The sequence below is a fragment of the Crocodylus siamensis genome, chromosome 10 (genome assembly GCF_052110815.1).
Source record: "Crocodylus siamensis isolate JL-2025a chromosome 10, ASM5211081v1, whole genome shotgun sequence".
Lineage (NCBI taxonomy): Eukaryota > Metazoa > Chordata > Crocodylia > Crocodylidae > Crocodylus > Crocodylus siamensis.
The window spans coordinates 15228560-15242117 of NC_143404.1; the positions used below are offsets into that span (position 1 = coordinate 15228560).

The 13558-nt window shown below is 46.0% G+C and overlaps 1 protein-coding gene across 1 annotated transcript in view; it reads left to right on the top strand.

Annotated features, from left to right (window-relative positions):
• SH3RF2 (SH3 domain containing ring finger 2) overlaps nt 1–6903 on the top strand; it is a 72897-nt gene extending 65994 nt beyond the window's left edge. Inside the window, exons 8-10 of the mRNA XM_090064219.1 lie at nt 617–849; nt 3363–3712; nt 6098–6903. Of these exons, the coding sequence (XP_089920345.1) occupies nt 617–849; nt 3363–3712; nt 6098–6400 (886 nt within the window). The 3' untranslated portion in view covers nt 6401–6903. The remainder of the gene's footprint in view (nt 1–616; nt 850–3362; nt 3713–6097) is intronic.
• Nucleotides 6904–13558: the final 6655 nt, after the last annotated feature.

The window sequence follows — 13558 nt, forward strand, 5'->3', positions numbered from 1 at the left end:
TGGGGAGGAACAGTTCAGGATGCTGGGCCAGCTTCAGTCACCAAGACTAACATGCTGTACTGAAAGCCATTTGCAGCAGTGCCTCGCCCCACAACTACCACAGGATTTTTGTTTGGCATATATCTGCCTCTGAAACCCGAGTATGGCTTTGGTGGCTTCTGTGCAGCCTGAAGCGAGGAGGTGGAACAAAGCCCACGGTCCATATAATGCCGGGCCTCTCTCTTACTGAGCTGGTGCTTTGGTGGATGGCGGGCACCTAGAAGGCCTCCTTGCAAATTGCCACTGACACAAAGCATTCAAAGGCATGTCTTTGAAGGCCCAGTTACAATGCGAGCGCAAAAGGGCTGAGAGTACAGTTTAATCAAGAAGCTAATCTGTGCAGGCTCCCGAATGTTTTGCCCTGAACCCCTTTATCCTGGGGAGCTAGTGGTAGCGTTAAAAAATCCTGATCTGGATCGGTGTTTGGCAAATGCCCTGTTTCTTTCCAATCCACTGAAGCAAAATCTACCTGGATGACTGGGGGGGGGGGGGGGGGGGGGGGATTGAAAATATAGATTTGAACTCTGCAGCTTTAACTTGCTCTTATTTTGCTCTCCTTCTCAATCTGTTAAACCAGGAAGTCATCCAACATCTCAGATTCGAGGATGCCTTCCCTGTATGCCAGTTGGACTTTATCCACATCCTCCCTTTCCTCCCAAGGAAGCATCTCAGAGAATGGGCCAAGGCAAAGCAGACCTTTGAAGTCTGCTTTGATGCCAACACCCATGACCTCACCAGCAAGGAACATGGCCATGCCAGGCACTCCAGGACAATCGTCTCTGAGGCGAGGACATGGCAACACTAGGAAAAGTAAGTTCTGGTGCAGACAGGGAGCAGGCAGGGAGGGACTGTGCTCACAAGTGATTCTTCTCCCTAACACTACTGGAAGCCTTTAATTAATGCATTAAGCCAAGGCTGAAGTAATAATAAATAACACAGTACAGCTTCTGAAAAGTTAGCAGCTTCAGCGAAAGCACCAGCTAGGCTGGATGCCAGTACCCACACTAAACTCTGCCAATGACAAGGACAAAGCCATCCTCACAAATATACCTACTGGGTCACCCGTACATCCTACAGTAAGATGGACTTGGAGAGGGATGTGTCAGGAAAGACAGTTTGGTGATCAGATGCGGCCAGTGTAAAACATAGATGAATTTGCAGGTCTAGTCAGCCACTCTTATGTGTGCTGTCCATTCTTGCTACGGCAAATGTCCATACTGTTTACAGCAGGAACTGTGGCCTTTCACAACAGTCCTGTAGAAATTGGGATTCTGGTGGTGTAGCAATAAAAAAAAAAAAAAATCCCACAGGGCTGAATTCGATGCTCTCAGAAAATAATGATTCAGTATTTCAGAAGATACAAAATGAGAAGCCAAGCTGAAATACTGCAACTGCAAAAAGTTCCACATGAAATTTGTATGAGCAAAGATAATCGTGAGTGTATTTGACAGTATTCAGGTATCACACTGACCCCATTTGTGGGCTATACAAGAGGGTAGAGGTTACTTTCCGAGTCAGAGTATGCATGCGTTGTATTTCTTTGACCATACGCTTCCTCTGCTGCTCTGTTGGTTGTCTCCCACCTTAGATGTGGCCGCTTTTCAAAAAATAAAGACCCTCTCAGAATGACAATACTAAATGTTTACTAAATACTTATTTAAATCGTCATATCTGTGGCTCTCATAACTGCAATAGCTGACCATGCAAATATCTATAAATTGAGACTTGAACAAGGAAGTCTTATTACATCCATCTCTGGTGGTACTGACTGTGCCATCTCTGTCATGGTGAAACACTACAATGGAACTGGCAAGAGCCAGGGCTCCTGAATCACCCTTCTTCCTTGAACACAGAACAAGGATGGGGCAAAAGGATTGTCATTTTGGCTATTCCAAATTCCTCGCTCAGTACACAGAACAGCTCTTTCCAGGGGTTTAAACAGAGCTTAGCTTGTTAGTTTTCCATGAGACTGGCAAGGTTTCTTTCAGACAGTTCAGACTGCCTTGGAATAGATCTCCAGCTACTGGAGCAGTTGCAGCAACATTTTCTTAATGCCTTCAGACAGAGCTGCTGCTTGAGATACGCAGTCATTGCAGGGGGTGAACGTTCATTTGCAAAGGGCATTATCAACGGTTTAGGCTCAAAATTCGATTTATCTGTAAAGCTGTTTTACTTTAAAAGACTTGTCCCCTCTGTAGTGATTCTGTCTGGGGGGAGGGGTAAGGATCAACCTTTTAGGCAGCAAGAAACTGCAAAAGATACTGCGACTTCCAGTGTTTTCACCTGGAAAGTAAATATTCAAATGGAAGAGTGTGAGCTGCAGAAACAACCATGAGGCAAAACCTGAGGGATGGCTGCTGCAGCCTCAATTATAGGGCTCATGCTCAGGATTAATGCAGGATTGGTGCTAAGCAAATGACAAAAGGGGTCCCAGCTTCTGCCAAGCCAGGGACAACCAAGGACAGCCAGCACCTCCTTGGAGGCACTCAGCACCTCGCAGGATCAAGACTTTTTAGGCTTGTTAGGCTTCTACCTACCTGTTTCAATTTATTGTAGGAAATCAGTACAGCTTTGTGGAGAGACCCGCCTTTTTACAGCTTGGAGCCCAGCCAGTATGAGAGGTACCAATGCCATCACTTATTGATTCAGGAACCCTGACATGAAAATTCATCATGCTATGCCAGTGAGAATCAATACCAAAAACAGTAGTGCTAAGATTAATGTGGGCAAAGACCCCCAAGAAAGTCCTGTGCAAAGCTGTACAGGAGTCAGAAGAATTAAAGGTCTGCCATATGTTTTCAAATATCATGGACTGAATCCAAGTTGCATGAGCTGACAGAGAGGAAGGAAAGAGGGGAAGGAAGGCTTCCCCTCTTTTGCATCTGAAACCACTTTTAATGATTAAAGCAAGGGGCTAGGGAATCAGAACACCTCAATCCTACTTCTAGTCACTCTGTTCTTTCTGAGCATCATTTCCCCTCATTTGGAACATGAAAGCAATAGGACATTTAATGGTACATCTAGACTGAGGTTCTGCTGTGCAAAATAAACACATACAAGCATGCTGGGAAAATAAGTTCATTAAGCTTTGAAATTATTCTATGAAAGGCAAAGTCTGATTAAACAGGCCATTCTGGAAATGGGAGAAAGGGGAAGAAGTCATTTTTGCTCCTCTGTTATTATTTAGATAGGTCTATTAGTAGATATGGTCTACTTCTGGAAGCATCCAAAGGGAAAGGAGAGCCTAAAGGTGGTAGGCATCTTTTTCCACATCTATGTTTTATTTTAACCTTCATCTCATTCAAAATGATCTTGCTCCCCAGATGGATCATTGCAGAGGCCTGTGCAGCCAGGCACTCCTGTTCACGTTGCCGGCTCCCTCCGGCGTGCTTCAGCTGCTGCTGTGAGACCTCAGGCATTTCAACTCTATCCACCACAAGGCTCCTTGACTGGAGCTGCCATGGCTGAAGCTGGAGCAAGGCTGAATTCTTCCAATGATGCTTCATCAGTACTTGTGGCCAGGGGCATTGAAAGCCAATCTCCTTCTGCATGTAGCTCAGTGATCCTGGATGCCAAAGACTCGCCAGCAAAAAGTGAGCCTCCAAAGCCACCTGCATCAGCTCCTCCCTCCATTTTGGTAAAACCAGAGACCTCCCGGAACAACTCAGAAAAGGTACAGTAAGGCTTATTCACTGCAGGGAGAACCCCACCCCTTGGATATCTGGCTCAGGACAATCTTGAAAATCCTGCCGGCATTCACATTTGTTTTCAGCCATACACCACAGACCAAATCCCTGAAGGACTCCACTCCATGTTCATTGTGGCTTTACTCAGACAGGACTCTGGACCCACAGGATTGCTGCTAGAGTACAGTTTTCCAGACCTAAATTTGTTTCTGATAGCATCTGCCCCCCTGTGAATGTGATTCTCTCAGAATCCCCCATGGGGTCTCTGTCTGCAAAAGTCACTGCTCACTTGGTAAATGCCTGCAGAGGCACCCATTAACTGATATCTTCACTCAGCCGTAAGTCCCATTGAAATCAAGGCACGTTTGAGTTAGCCATGTTATAAGGTTATTAATCATTTGCATCAAAGTTTAATTTAAACTGTTCCTGGCAGAGTTCTTTAACTTCTTCTCTGCCGTCCTGCTCACGTGCAAATTCCCCTCCGCTGAACAGTGGCACTTCGTAGCTACGAATTTCGTAGCATGTTCAGAGCTACAGCCTTGAGTTTGACACCCCCTGGCAGACAGCTCTATCTGCGATACCCTCCAATCTCTTCATCACCTCCCCTTTTTATCCTGCCTGCCACTCCCTTGGTGTCAGTGGATATTGGTTATTATAATTTGGATGCCCCCAGTCTCCGGAGTAGCACCTCAGGTGCTTTTATCTGTCCATCTCATAATAGGGTTGGTAGTCCAGCCCAATCCACTTTCACCTTAAACCTGCCAGCTGCCAACTGCTGGCCTCCCAGGTTTGCTGCACTGGGAAGCTATTCTGAAACCTGATTAGGTCTCATTAGATCCTGGCCCCCTCAGCCTGTAACTCAATCTCAGTTGTTCTGTCAACCATGCCCCTCAATTCCAAGGTCTTGAGGAGTCCAAGTAATGATTCTTAGGACCCTCTTGTCAGCCATATCTCAGGGCATTAGGCCCATTTTCCCCCAGCTTAATCACCTGAAGTCTACATACTCTGGGCAGCTTGCTCCCTGAGCTCTCAGCTCTGTACCAGGAAGCTCTGTGCTCAGGGCCCTCAGCTCAGCCCCAGCACTCTCTGTAGGGGCATTGGCTCAGCCAGGCATGTTGTCTGCACTCTACTCTTTGCATTGAATACGAATTATTTGCACTCTCCTTTGCATTGGATTGCCTAGACTCCATCTGTCCCAGAATCCAAGCGCTAGGGAAGCCTGAATGCCCTCTGAAGCAATCCAAATTTCCCTTGGGCGTATTTACCCAAGGCCGACTCCATCCTAGATAAAGTATACACAGCATCCTTCCAAGGTGCCCTAGTGTCCTGCAAACTAATCATCAACAGCTCCACACACACCCCAATAACTACCCCATGCCTCACAATTAGCAAACAAAAAATATAAACTTTAATTACACCCTTCTACATAACTTTAGCAAAGGAAAACCCACCCCTCTGTTTACCAGCTCCTCTGGGTACCTTACTGTCTGTAGTTTTTCCAGTCTGCAACCTCCTCTCATAAAACTGTTCTCCCCTTCAGACTGTACACCGCAATGCTGTCCTCAACCTAGGAGCCACGTTCAGGTGTTACTCATCTGATATCAACAGCAAATGCCTCAGCTCTGCTGCAGCCATCACCTAATTAATTGCCTGGAGCTCTGAACTCTGCAGCTTTTGTAGCTCCTATTCTTGGCTCCCTCAGCTGCCTACATGGTGATGTTGCAGTTGCTTTAAGTCAGCGGCCTGCAGCTGTTTGCTGCTCTGTGATGCTGCCTTCTTTCCACTTAAGCAACAGGGGTTATGGTCCCCTGTTACAGGCGCGTAGAATAACTGTTTAGGATGCATGAATCCCTCAAAGCCAAGCCAAATTGAGGCTTCTAGTTAGAATATTAGCTACAAATCAATCTTTCCACAGTCCCAGGTAAGAGAGAGCCAGAAGGATGGAAAATGGATTTTAAAAAAGCAGCAAGAGGCTATGCTATCTTGCACACTCCTCCACCACTACAGTTCTTTCCCAGCACCTTCCATTTTAATTCATGCTCTATATGTATGTAGGCCAGTTTGTCTATGTGGGAGACTGGATTACTCTGGGACCTGGCATACTCTGTATTCTTCTGGTGGTTTCTCTCTTGTAGAGCTGGTGTTCACACTTTGCCGTATCTAAACATTTCAGCACTGTGCATGACACCAGGCCCGCGGGGCAGTCCAAGTCACACTCTGCTACATATGTAATCCATTGCTGGGAAGGTATCATCACTCCACCTTGGCACCATGGTGCCAAGGTCTCCACAAGAGTAGATCAAAGTAAGAGGTAGAGGCTCGTGTTGTTTCTCCTTAATACATGGTCATTCTTGATTCCGTTCACATTTCAGCAAGTGAAAACAGTGAGATTTCAGAACTACAGCCCACCTCCATCCAAGAGGCACAGCTCGCAGTCATCCCCAAGTCTCCCTCGTGGCAAAATGGAGCAGAGAGCAGCTGCAGAGGCAGCCCAACAGGAAGCAAACCTGATGGGCCCCGACACAACAGCTCTCTACTCGCCCAGAATCAGTTCCAGCCCTATGCACCAGAGGAGGACGCTGCACCCAAAGACGTCATCACTAGATCTGTCTATCCCGGCAGGACAACTGACCTTCCCGACCAAAAAGAACTACAGCAGCTTTTCTGAGAACTGAAAGGTTAATTTCCTTTTATTACACCCCCTTTTCCAGTGGGCTTTTTTTTTTCTGTACTGTGAGAAAAGCCTCTCACAGACCCAACACCAGCTTGCTTACTGCCCTTTCCCTTTACAGGGACCGTAGGTCCAATCAGGTACTTATAATACTTGTGTTCCCCGCAAGAGCAAAACTTGTAAGCCACTCCCAACACTGCAGCTCCAAGAGACCCAAGGAGCTCCAAGGATGGGATCACCACCTCTCTCCAGTTTTATGGTATAGTCCCATTTTCAACACCATTTGATTTGCATCCCTCCAACTGTCTGTACAAACTATGGCAATGGATAAGTATCCCCAACACAATGAGTGAAACAACAGAAGCCTGCACTGCCCCTGTGGGTGAGTGCAAGATCCATCCGTAGAGATTGCAACCCCCTCAAAACCAATGCTCCCAGGCAGTGCTGGAGCAAGGGGGGGAAGGGGAATGAGCAGGGTGACCGCCCTGGGCATCAAAGCAAAGGAGCGCCAACAGGTGGTGCCCAGCCGGGAGGGAGGGGGGCGGCGCAGGATGGAGCTGTGAGTAGTTTGTTTGGGGGGGGGGGCACAGGGACGGGAAGGGCGGCTCCCACCACTGCATGCACTCCCAGGCAAACATGGGGGGACATGTGCCCTCTGGATCTGTGTGCAGGGTGAGGGCAGGTTGCCACTCCGAGCTTTGCCCCAGGCACCAAACTTCATTGCTGTGGCACTGCTCTCTGGTGTCAATTCCAGCATTTTGCAGCCAGCCTTACAGAGGTGTAGAAGAGTGTAGAGGTATTTGCACACAACAGAAAAAATTAAACCAACTTTGGCTTCCTCTCTCCTACATGGAAGCCCACAGAGACCAAGATACTGGTTCATTAGCTTTCCCACTTCTACAGGATAAAGAAACATAAATCAAAATCAGTCAGTTCCTGGCTGAATTTTCAAGTTCCCCTTCTATGGGTTTTTCCTTCAGTTTTTTGAGCCTGGGATTGAGCTCGTATTCTAATTTGAGAGGGAGTTATTTAGAAAGATAATTCACCCTAGAACCAAAACTAAACTGCAGCTGTTTATGACAGGTCACAGAGTCTTTGCAGCTGTGTGCTTTGGATCTTACTTCTGCTAGTTGATTGGTTTCCTGCAATTACTTGACAGTATAGGCACTACCTCCTAGATGCCTGCAGTTCAACTGCAGTGCTTTTCCCCCATTCATATAATTAGTGGGGGTTTTCTAAGTATCCTAAATGGATTTTTTTAAAAGCTAGGTCTATATTAAGGTGCATGAAGCATTTATCTAAATAAGAGGAAGGATAGTTGTGTATTTGTTGTGACACAAACTGTTCCTTCCTCCTACAACACCCATAAGTATCTCCTACCTTCAGCTGACCTCCCTTTGGCTATGAAGCTTCAGAAAGAATCAACAAAATTGGAAAGTCACATTAGGGTCTTCCAGCTGTGACTGCTGTTTAGCACAGTGGCACACAATGGGTTGGACTGTTTGTGCTTTGTTTCTAGGGCTGGTGCAAAGACCACCAATTCCCATTCTAGCCAGAGTAAGGGAGCATTAGATCTCATAACAACGGCTGCTGTGCTGCTTCAAAGACTGTTGTAAACTAACATCCTTGGCTGATTGCACACAAAACCCATTAAATTAACTCAGTACGTCATTTCTGGAGCACTGGGACAGCCTCTGAGAAGGAGGTTTCATTTGAAATTAAGGAAGGGGAACGGATGGGCCCATCTGTTAGTCTACTACATCTTTTTTGTTGTTTTTACATAAAAAAAAATTCTGTAACAGCTCAGTGGTCATCTAGGACTTCTGTTTTGATTGGCCTTGGTATGATAATTGTGAACTGTGATCCAGCTTCAATTCTTCTCCTTCATATCCATATGTTCCTGGTGCATGGGCTATTGGAAAATCTCCTTTAGCAGTTATAAATAGGAGCTATATGACACAGTTTGACTCCAACTAGCCATGATATGGGGCTCTATCATTTATTTTAATTATCAGAGGGTCAGAATAAGAATGACCTATCTGACTGCCCACTTTTTCTGCACCCAACCTTTCTCCCTTACCTGAGCACAACATCCCCAAAGGGTAGCAATGCATCTGTAGAGTCTAGAAGAGCTCAGAAGTGTTGGGGTCCCTGATCTTTTCATGGATTCAGAGGGGCACAATAACTAATATAGTTTTGGATTAAAACAGATGTGACCCCCACAGATGAAAAATTGGATATAAAACAAGCAATAACAAGGAGAGGGGAAAAAAGGTGATTTGCCCAAAATTCTGGACCCTGATGCCAGAAATGCTAAATAAACATATTGCTTGAAGGAATGTTAGAGTAAGAGAAAACCCAAATGACACAGGAATTTCCCTCACAGTAGTAGATGCTTCGGAAGATGCTGCAAGAAACACCACAGTGATCAGGAATGAGATAATCTGACCCCCATGAGGGTCTACTCCTTGTGCTTAATAAACTGAGATGAGTCTAAAACCTGAAACAAAAGGTTCTACTTGCTTTCCAGCATTCAGTTAATATTAGCTGTTTTTGGGGTGGGGGGTTTCAGACCTCCTAAACAGCAGGGCAGTTAGGGTATAGGGAGGGGTTTTGGAATCCATGCCATAGCAAGGGAGTGGGGCATGAGTGGGGTGACCTCCCCAGGTACCAAAGAGAAGGGGCACCAACAGGCACTACCCAGCCGTGGCAGGCAACAGCACAGAGTGGCTCATTTGGGGTGGTGTGGGGGTAGGGGAAGGGCAGCTCCTGCCACTGCGTGCACCCCCGGGCAAGCATAGAGGGTGCATGTGCCCCCCAGATCTGTGCACAGGACAAAGGCAGACTGCCACAGTGGGCTTTGCCCCAGCCACAAAATGTCATTGCTATGGCACTGTTTGGAATACTTTATCTATCTGTTTGAAATTGTATGAGGCAGAGATCTCTGTACATCCCTCTCCACCTCAAGTCCTCAGCAGCACAGATAAAAAGCTTACTCCTTCAGTCTGCATTGTGTGCCATCAATTAAGATAGTGCCAAGTAGGTGTAAATGCAGAGTAGCATTATACCCTCAGCTGGCACAGAAGTTAATGATGACACAAAGTGCAAGCTAAAAACCTCACTCACTTCAATGCTCAATGAACACTTTGGGAAAGAAATAGCCTATTTCATTACTCCTTAAAATAAACAGACAAACAGACTTGTGCACCAAAAGGTCTAGGTTTGCCCAAATACACACCAGGAGAAATAAAAGCTTAATAGATGCAACAGACATTAAACCTTATACTAATTTGTAGCTGCAGCTTGGGTTTTTTCCTGTTCATGCCCTGCATCCAAATGATAATTAACAGGGTACTAATGAAAGGATAGCTTGCTTTCTATGACCTACTCAGTAACCTGCTGATGAACTAACCAACAGATTTCAGCAGCTGTCCTCTCATGAGGCTCATTTGAGACAGCTGCGGCAGAGCGAGGCATGAGAATTAGCCGTGCAGATGGAGTCACTGGCAAGTGCTTCAGGTATAGGAAATGCCCGAGAAGAAGCCAGCCGTCACAATGGAGAGGGGATTGCGGGGGCAGCTTTTGCATTTTACAGCTCTGGAGAAAGCAACTGCATTTATTCGTTTCATCCAAAGCCTAGTGTGATAGACATGATTATCCCATTTGTGGAGTCAAAGAGGTAGTTGTTCTGTACATACAGTTCCCAGGGGCCTGACAGCAGTGATCTAAAGCATGTACCATAAACATCAGCCTGCCCTGTGACCATTCACTTGATATTAAAGCAGCAAAGTCTTCCTCTTTTGGGACTGTAAGGTCTAGCAGTGCTAATGCCATGGCACATGCTATTTGCATTGCTTCTCAAAAGAGACAGAGCTTTTGAATGCATCCCGAGAAAGGTATGTTCCATAAGGGGGAGTTAAACTTCAGCTTCCTGGCAAATAGCATAGCAATCAGAACAGCAATTGCCACTCCTTTCCAATGCAGGAATTGCACTTGGAGCTTTAAAGCTATACAAGGCATTTAAATGGACAGTGAACCATGTCATGAGAGGTCAAGGTGCTAACCCCAGCTGTTGGAACAAGGTGGAATACTGTTTGAAGTATGCAACATTTACCCTTTAAATCTTGTTACATCCTGCACTACTGGGTTCAGTGCTTTTTCCTCAGACATGCAAAGTATGTCTCTGAACTCATATAGATGGGACAATGCCACAAAGTGTTGTATAGAATGGTGATGATGGTTCATACCTTTCATAGACTTCCCAGGCTCTTCAGCTGAAAATGCAGCCACCTTCGAGGTTGACAGTTCCAATTTCAGCTTCACTATGAAGCCTGATGCCCCATTCATCCACAGCCAGGTTTGAGGTGATGGGCTGGGAAATGTAAGGCACTTAGATCCTCACTTGTTATTGGCAATTGCCCCTACCATAGAAGTCTATAGGATTTATATCGTCAGAACCTCAAAATAGCAGAGAGAGAGCATGAGAACAGCAAGTCAGTAGTTTCTGAAACTCAGTCAAGAATCCAGCACAAAGAGGTATTTAAGGAGGAGGCACAGAAAGAAAACAACACCTCAGAATTTACCAATGGCTTCAAAAAAGGAAATATAGTGAAGCATAGTCACCTTGTAAGATTAATCCACAACTGGAGTAGATTTCCCCACTGACTCAACAGTCACAGTGGGAATGGGAATGGCAATGGTTAAGTGTTAGTTGCAGAACCCAGTTCTGGGGATACAAAGTTAGGTACCTATGTAGATAGAAACCTGTATAATTGAGCTGGAGCTGTTTTTCCTTCTCTCTTGCCTCAGCTCTGCCACCCACCAGCCTTTATGGCCTGATTTTCAGAGGTGCTGTGAACAAGAGCAGCAGGAGGCTCAACGCTTCTTGAAATCAAACTACTAAAGCTTAATAAACACCCAAATTTACAGGGCTGCTCCAGCCTTGAGCAGAGGGTTGAACTAAATGACCTCTTGAGGTCCCTTCCAGCTCTGAACTACTATGATTCTGTGAAAGGGCCTACCTCAGAACAAGACAATAGCAAGATCCAGCTCTCACCAGCATCAATTCAGGATGTTCCCTTTCACAGAAAAAAAATCTTCTGTATATGTGGATGGAAGGTGGTAAGATGCAGGGACTCATGCAAGGTCCTGGATTGCCCATGAGTCCTCAAGACTGCAAAACCACACAACTTCTGGTTACAATCAGTGATACTCAGACTGGCTTCCATCTGCAAGTAGCTCCTCAACTTACCACCAGTGGTTCTTCTTGGGAAATGTCATCAAAGGGCGCTTAATTTTTTTTTTATTGCATGCATTGGGCATGTCTTTTATTTATTTGAATTTGTTATAAACAAGTGTTTGCGTATGTAAAGAAAAGAAGTTCGCCACTCTTAAAAGATTGTCCCCTGTGGGACCGTGCCAATGTCAACTATTGTAGCATAGCTTTTCCTTTTGAGCTGCAGTGTATTTGCTACAGTTCACAAAGGGATGTAGCTGTTGGGTCCTTTGGTTAACACAGACTGTTCATGTGGCTCCTGTGCCTGAGGCCTGAGGGTAGAGTGGCCACCATAGAGGATAGTCCGGTTGTCCTCCGTCCTCTATTAATACGAAACTGGACGCCTTTATGTCCTTTATTTTTCTTGAACAGGGAACAGGGGAGAAATGGGTAATTTTCTTGAAACACAGGACATAAGGGCATCCGGTTTTGTATCAACAGAGGACAACCGGACTGTCCTCTATGATGACCACCCTACCTGAGTGTCTCTAGGCAGCATAATCTTGAGCGCTCAGCAGTGTCTATAGTAAGAAACATCACCTATTTACTGTGATCAAGCCACTCGTGGGTTTAGCCCTTGTTGAGATGGTCCAGAGGAGGCCACCCGAATGATCCGGGGGCAGCAGGGCAGGCCCTACAATGAGAGACTGCGGGACCTGAACCTGTTCAGCTTTCACAAGCAAAGGCTGAGGGGGGACCTGGTGACCGTCTATAAACTCACTCGGGGGGACCAGAAGGGTTTGGGAGAGACCTTGTTTCCCCTAGTGCCCCCTGGCATAACAAGGAATAACAGCCATAACTTGTTGAAGACAACGTTTAGATTAGACATCTGTAAGAACTACTTCACTGTCAGGGCGGCTAGGATCTGGAGCCAACTTTCAAGGGAAGTGGTGCTGGCTCCTACCCTGGGGGTCTTTAAGAAGAGGCTTGATGCCTACCTGGCTGGAGTCACCTGAGCCCAGTTTTTCTCCTGCCCAGGCAGGGGGGTCGGACTTGAAGATCTACAAGGTCCCTTCCGACCCGACTTCTATGATTCTTGTTCCTGATAAAGTGTAACACCACTGGCAGGATGGGGCAACCAGAAAGCAGCAAACTTTGCTTACATATGCACATGCCTCAAGTCCTGAGCAGTGATGGGGAAAGAAAGTGCTGACAGTGAAATTGGTGCGTTGGTAAAATAGCATGCAGCTATTTTGGGATGGGAGCTATCTAAATCAGTTTTCTTGCGCAGGCTGTTTCAGTGTTTTGATGCCATGGTGATAGGTGCCCTAAATATACCCAAGATAGAGAAAGAGATGGATACAAAGAACTCAAAGTAGGGTGAATTTTAAAGTGACAGATTTAAAGACCAGATCCATTCCTACTGGCCAACCCCTTTCAGCTGCAAAACGAACCCACCCTCCTGTTTAACACTAGTCCCTCGTACAACTTGTTAAAAGTGAAAATGCTTGGAAAAAAATAAAGTCCAGTTAGGATTTGACAGTTGCATCTGCTGAATACCATAACTACAGACCATCACAGGGAGAAAGGTGCCAGAGCCAACTTCTTCCTTCCTGCTCCAAAAGCACCAGCTGGAGGTAAAACCCTGCTTAAGGGCTCAACTGTGGCTTTGTCCTGAGTCCTGTATAAAAGGCAACACCTATACAGTGCCGACACTGCCTTAGGAGCTGGGCTTCTCTTAACGTAAAATTGCCCAACCTTGCTGTAATGCAGAAAACTCACGTTATGATGGACTAACTCCCCGTGTAAACACTGAATTCCAGAGTAAAAGCCAATGGCACGTCCCCAGAAGGAATTATTCCAGCATAGCTGCCCTTCGCATTCACCTTGTTCAGATGTGGGTGAACGTTTACAATGTACGTCTACGCTGCACAACAGTGCTGCGCA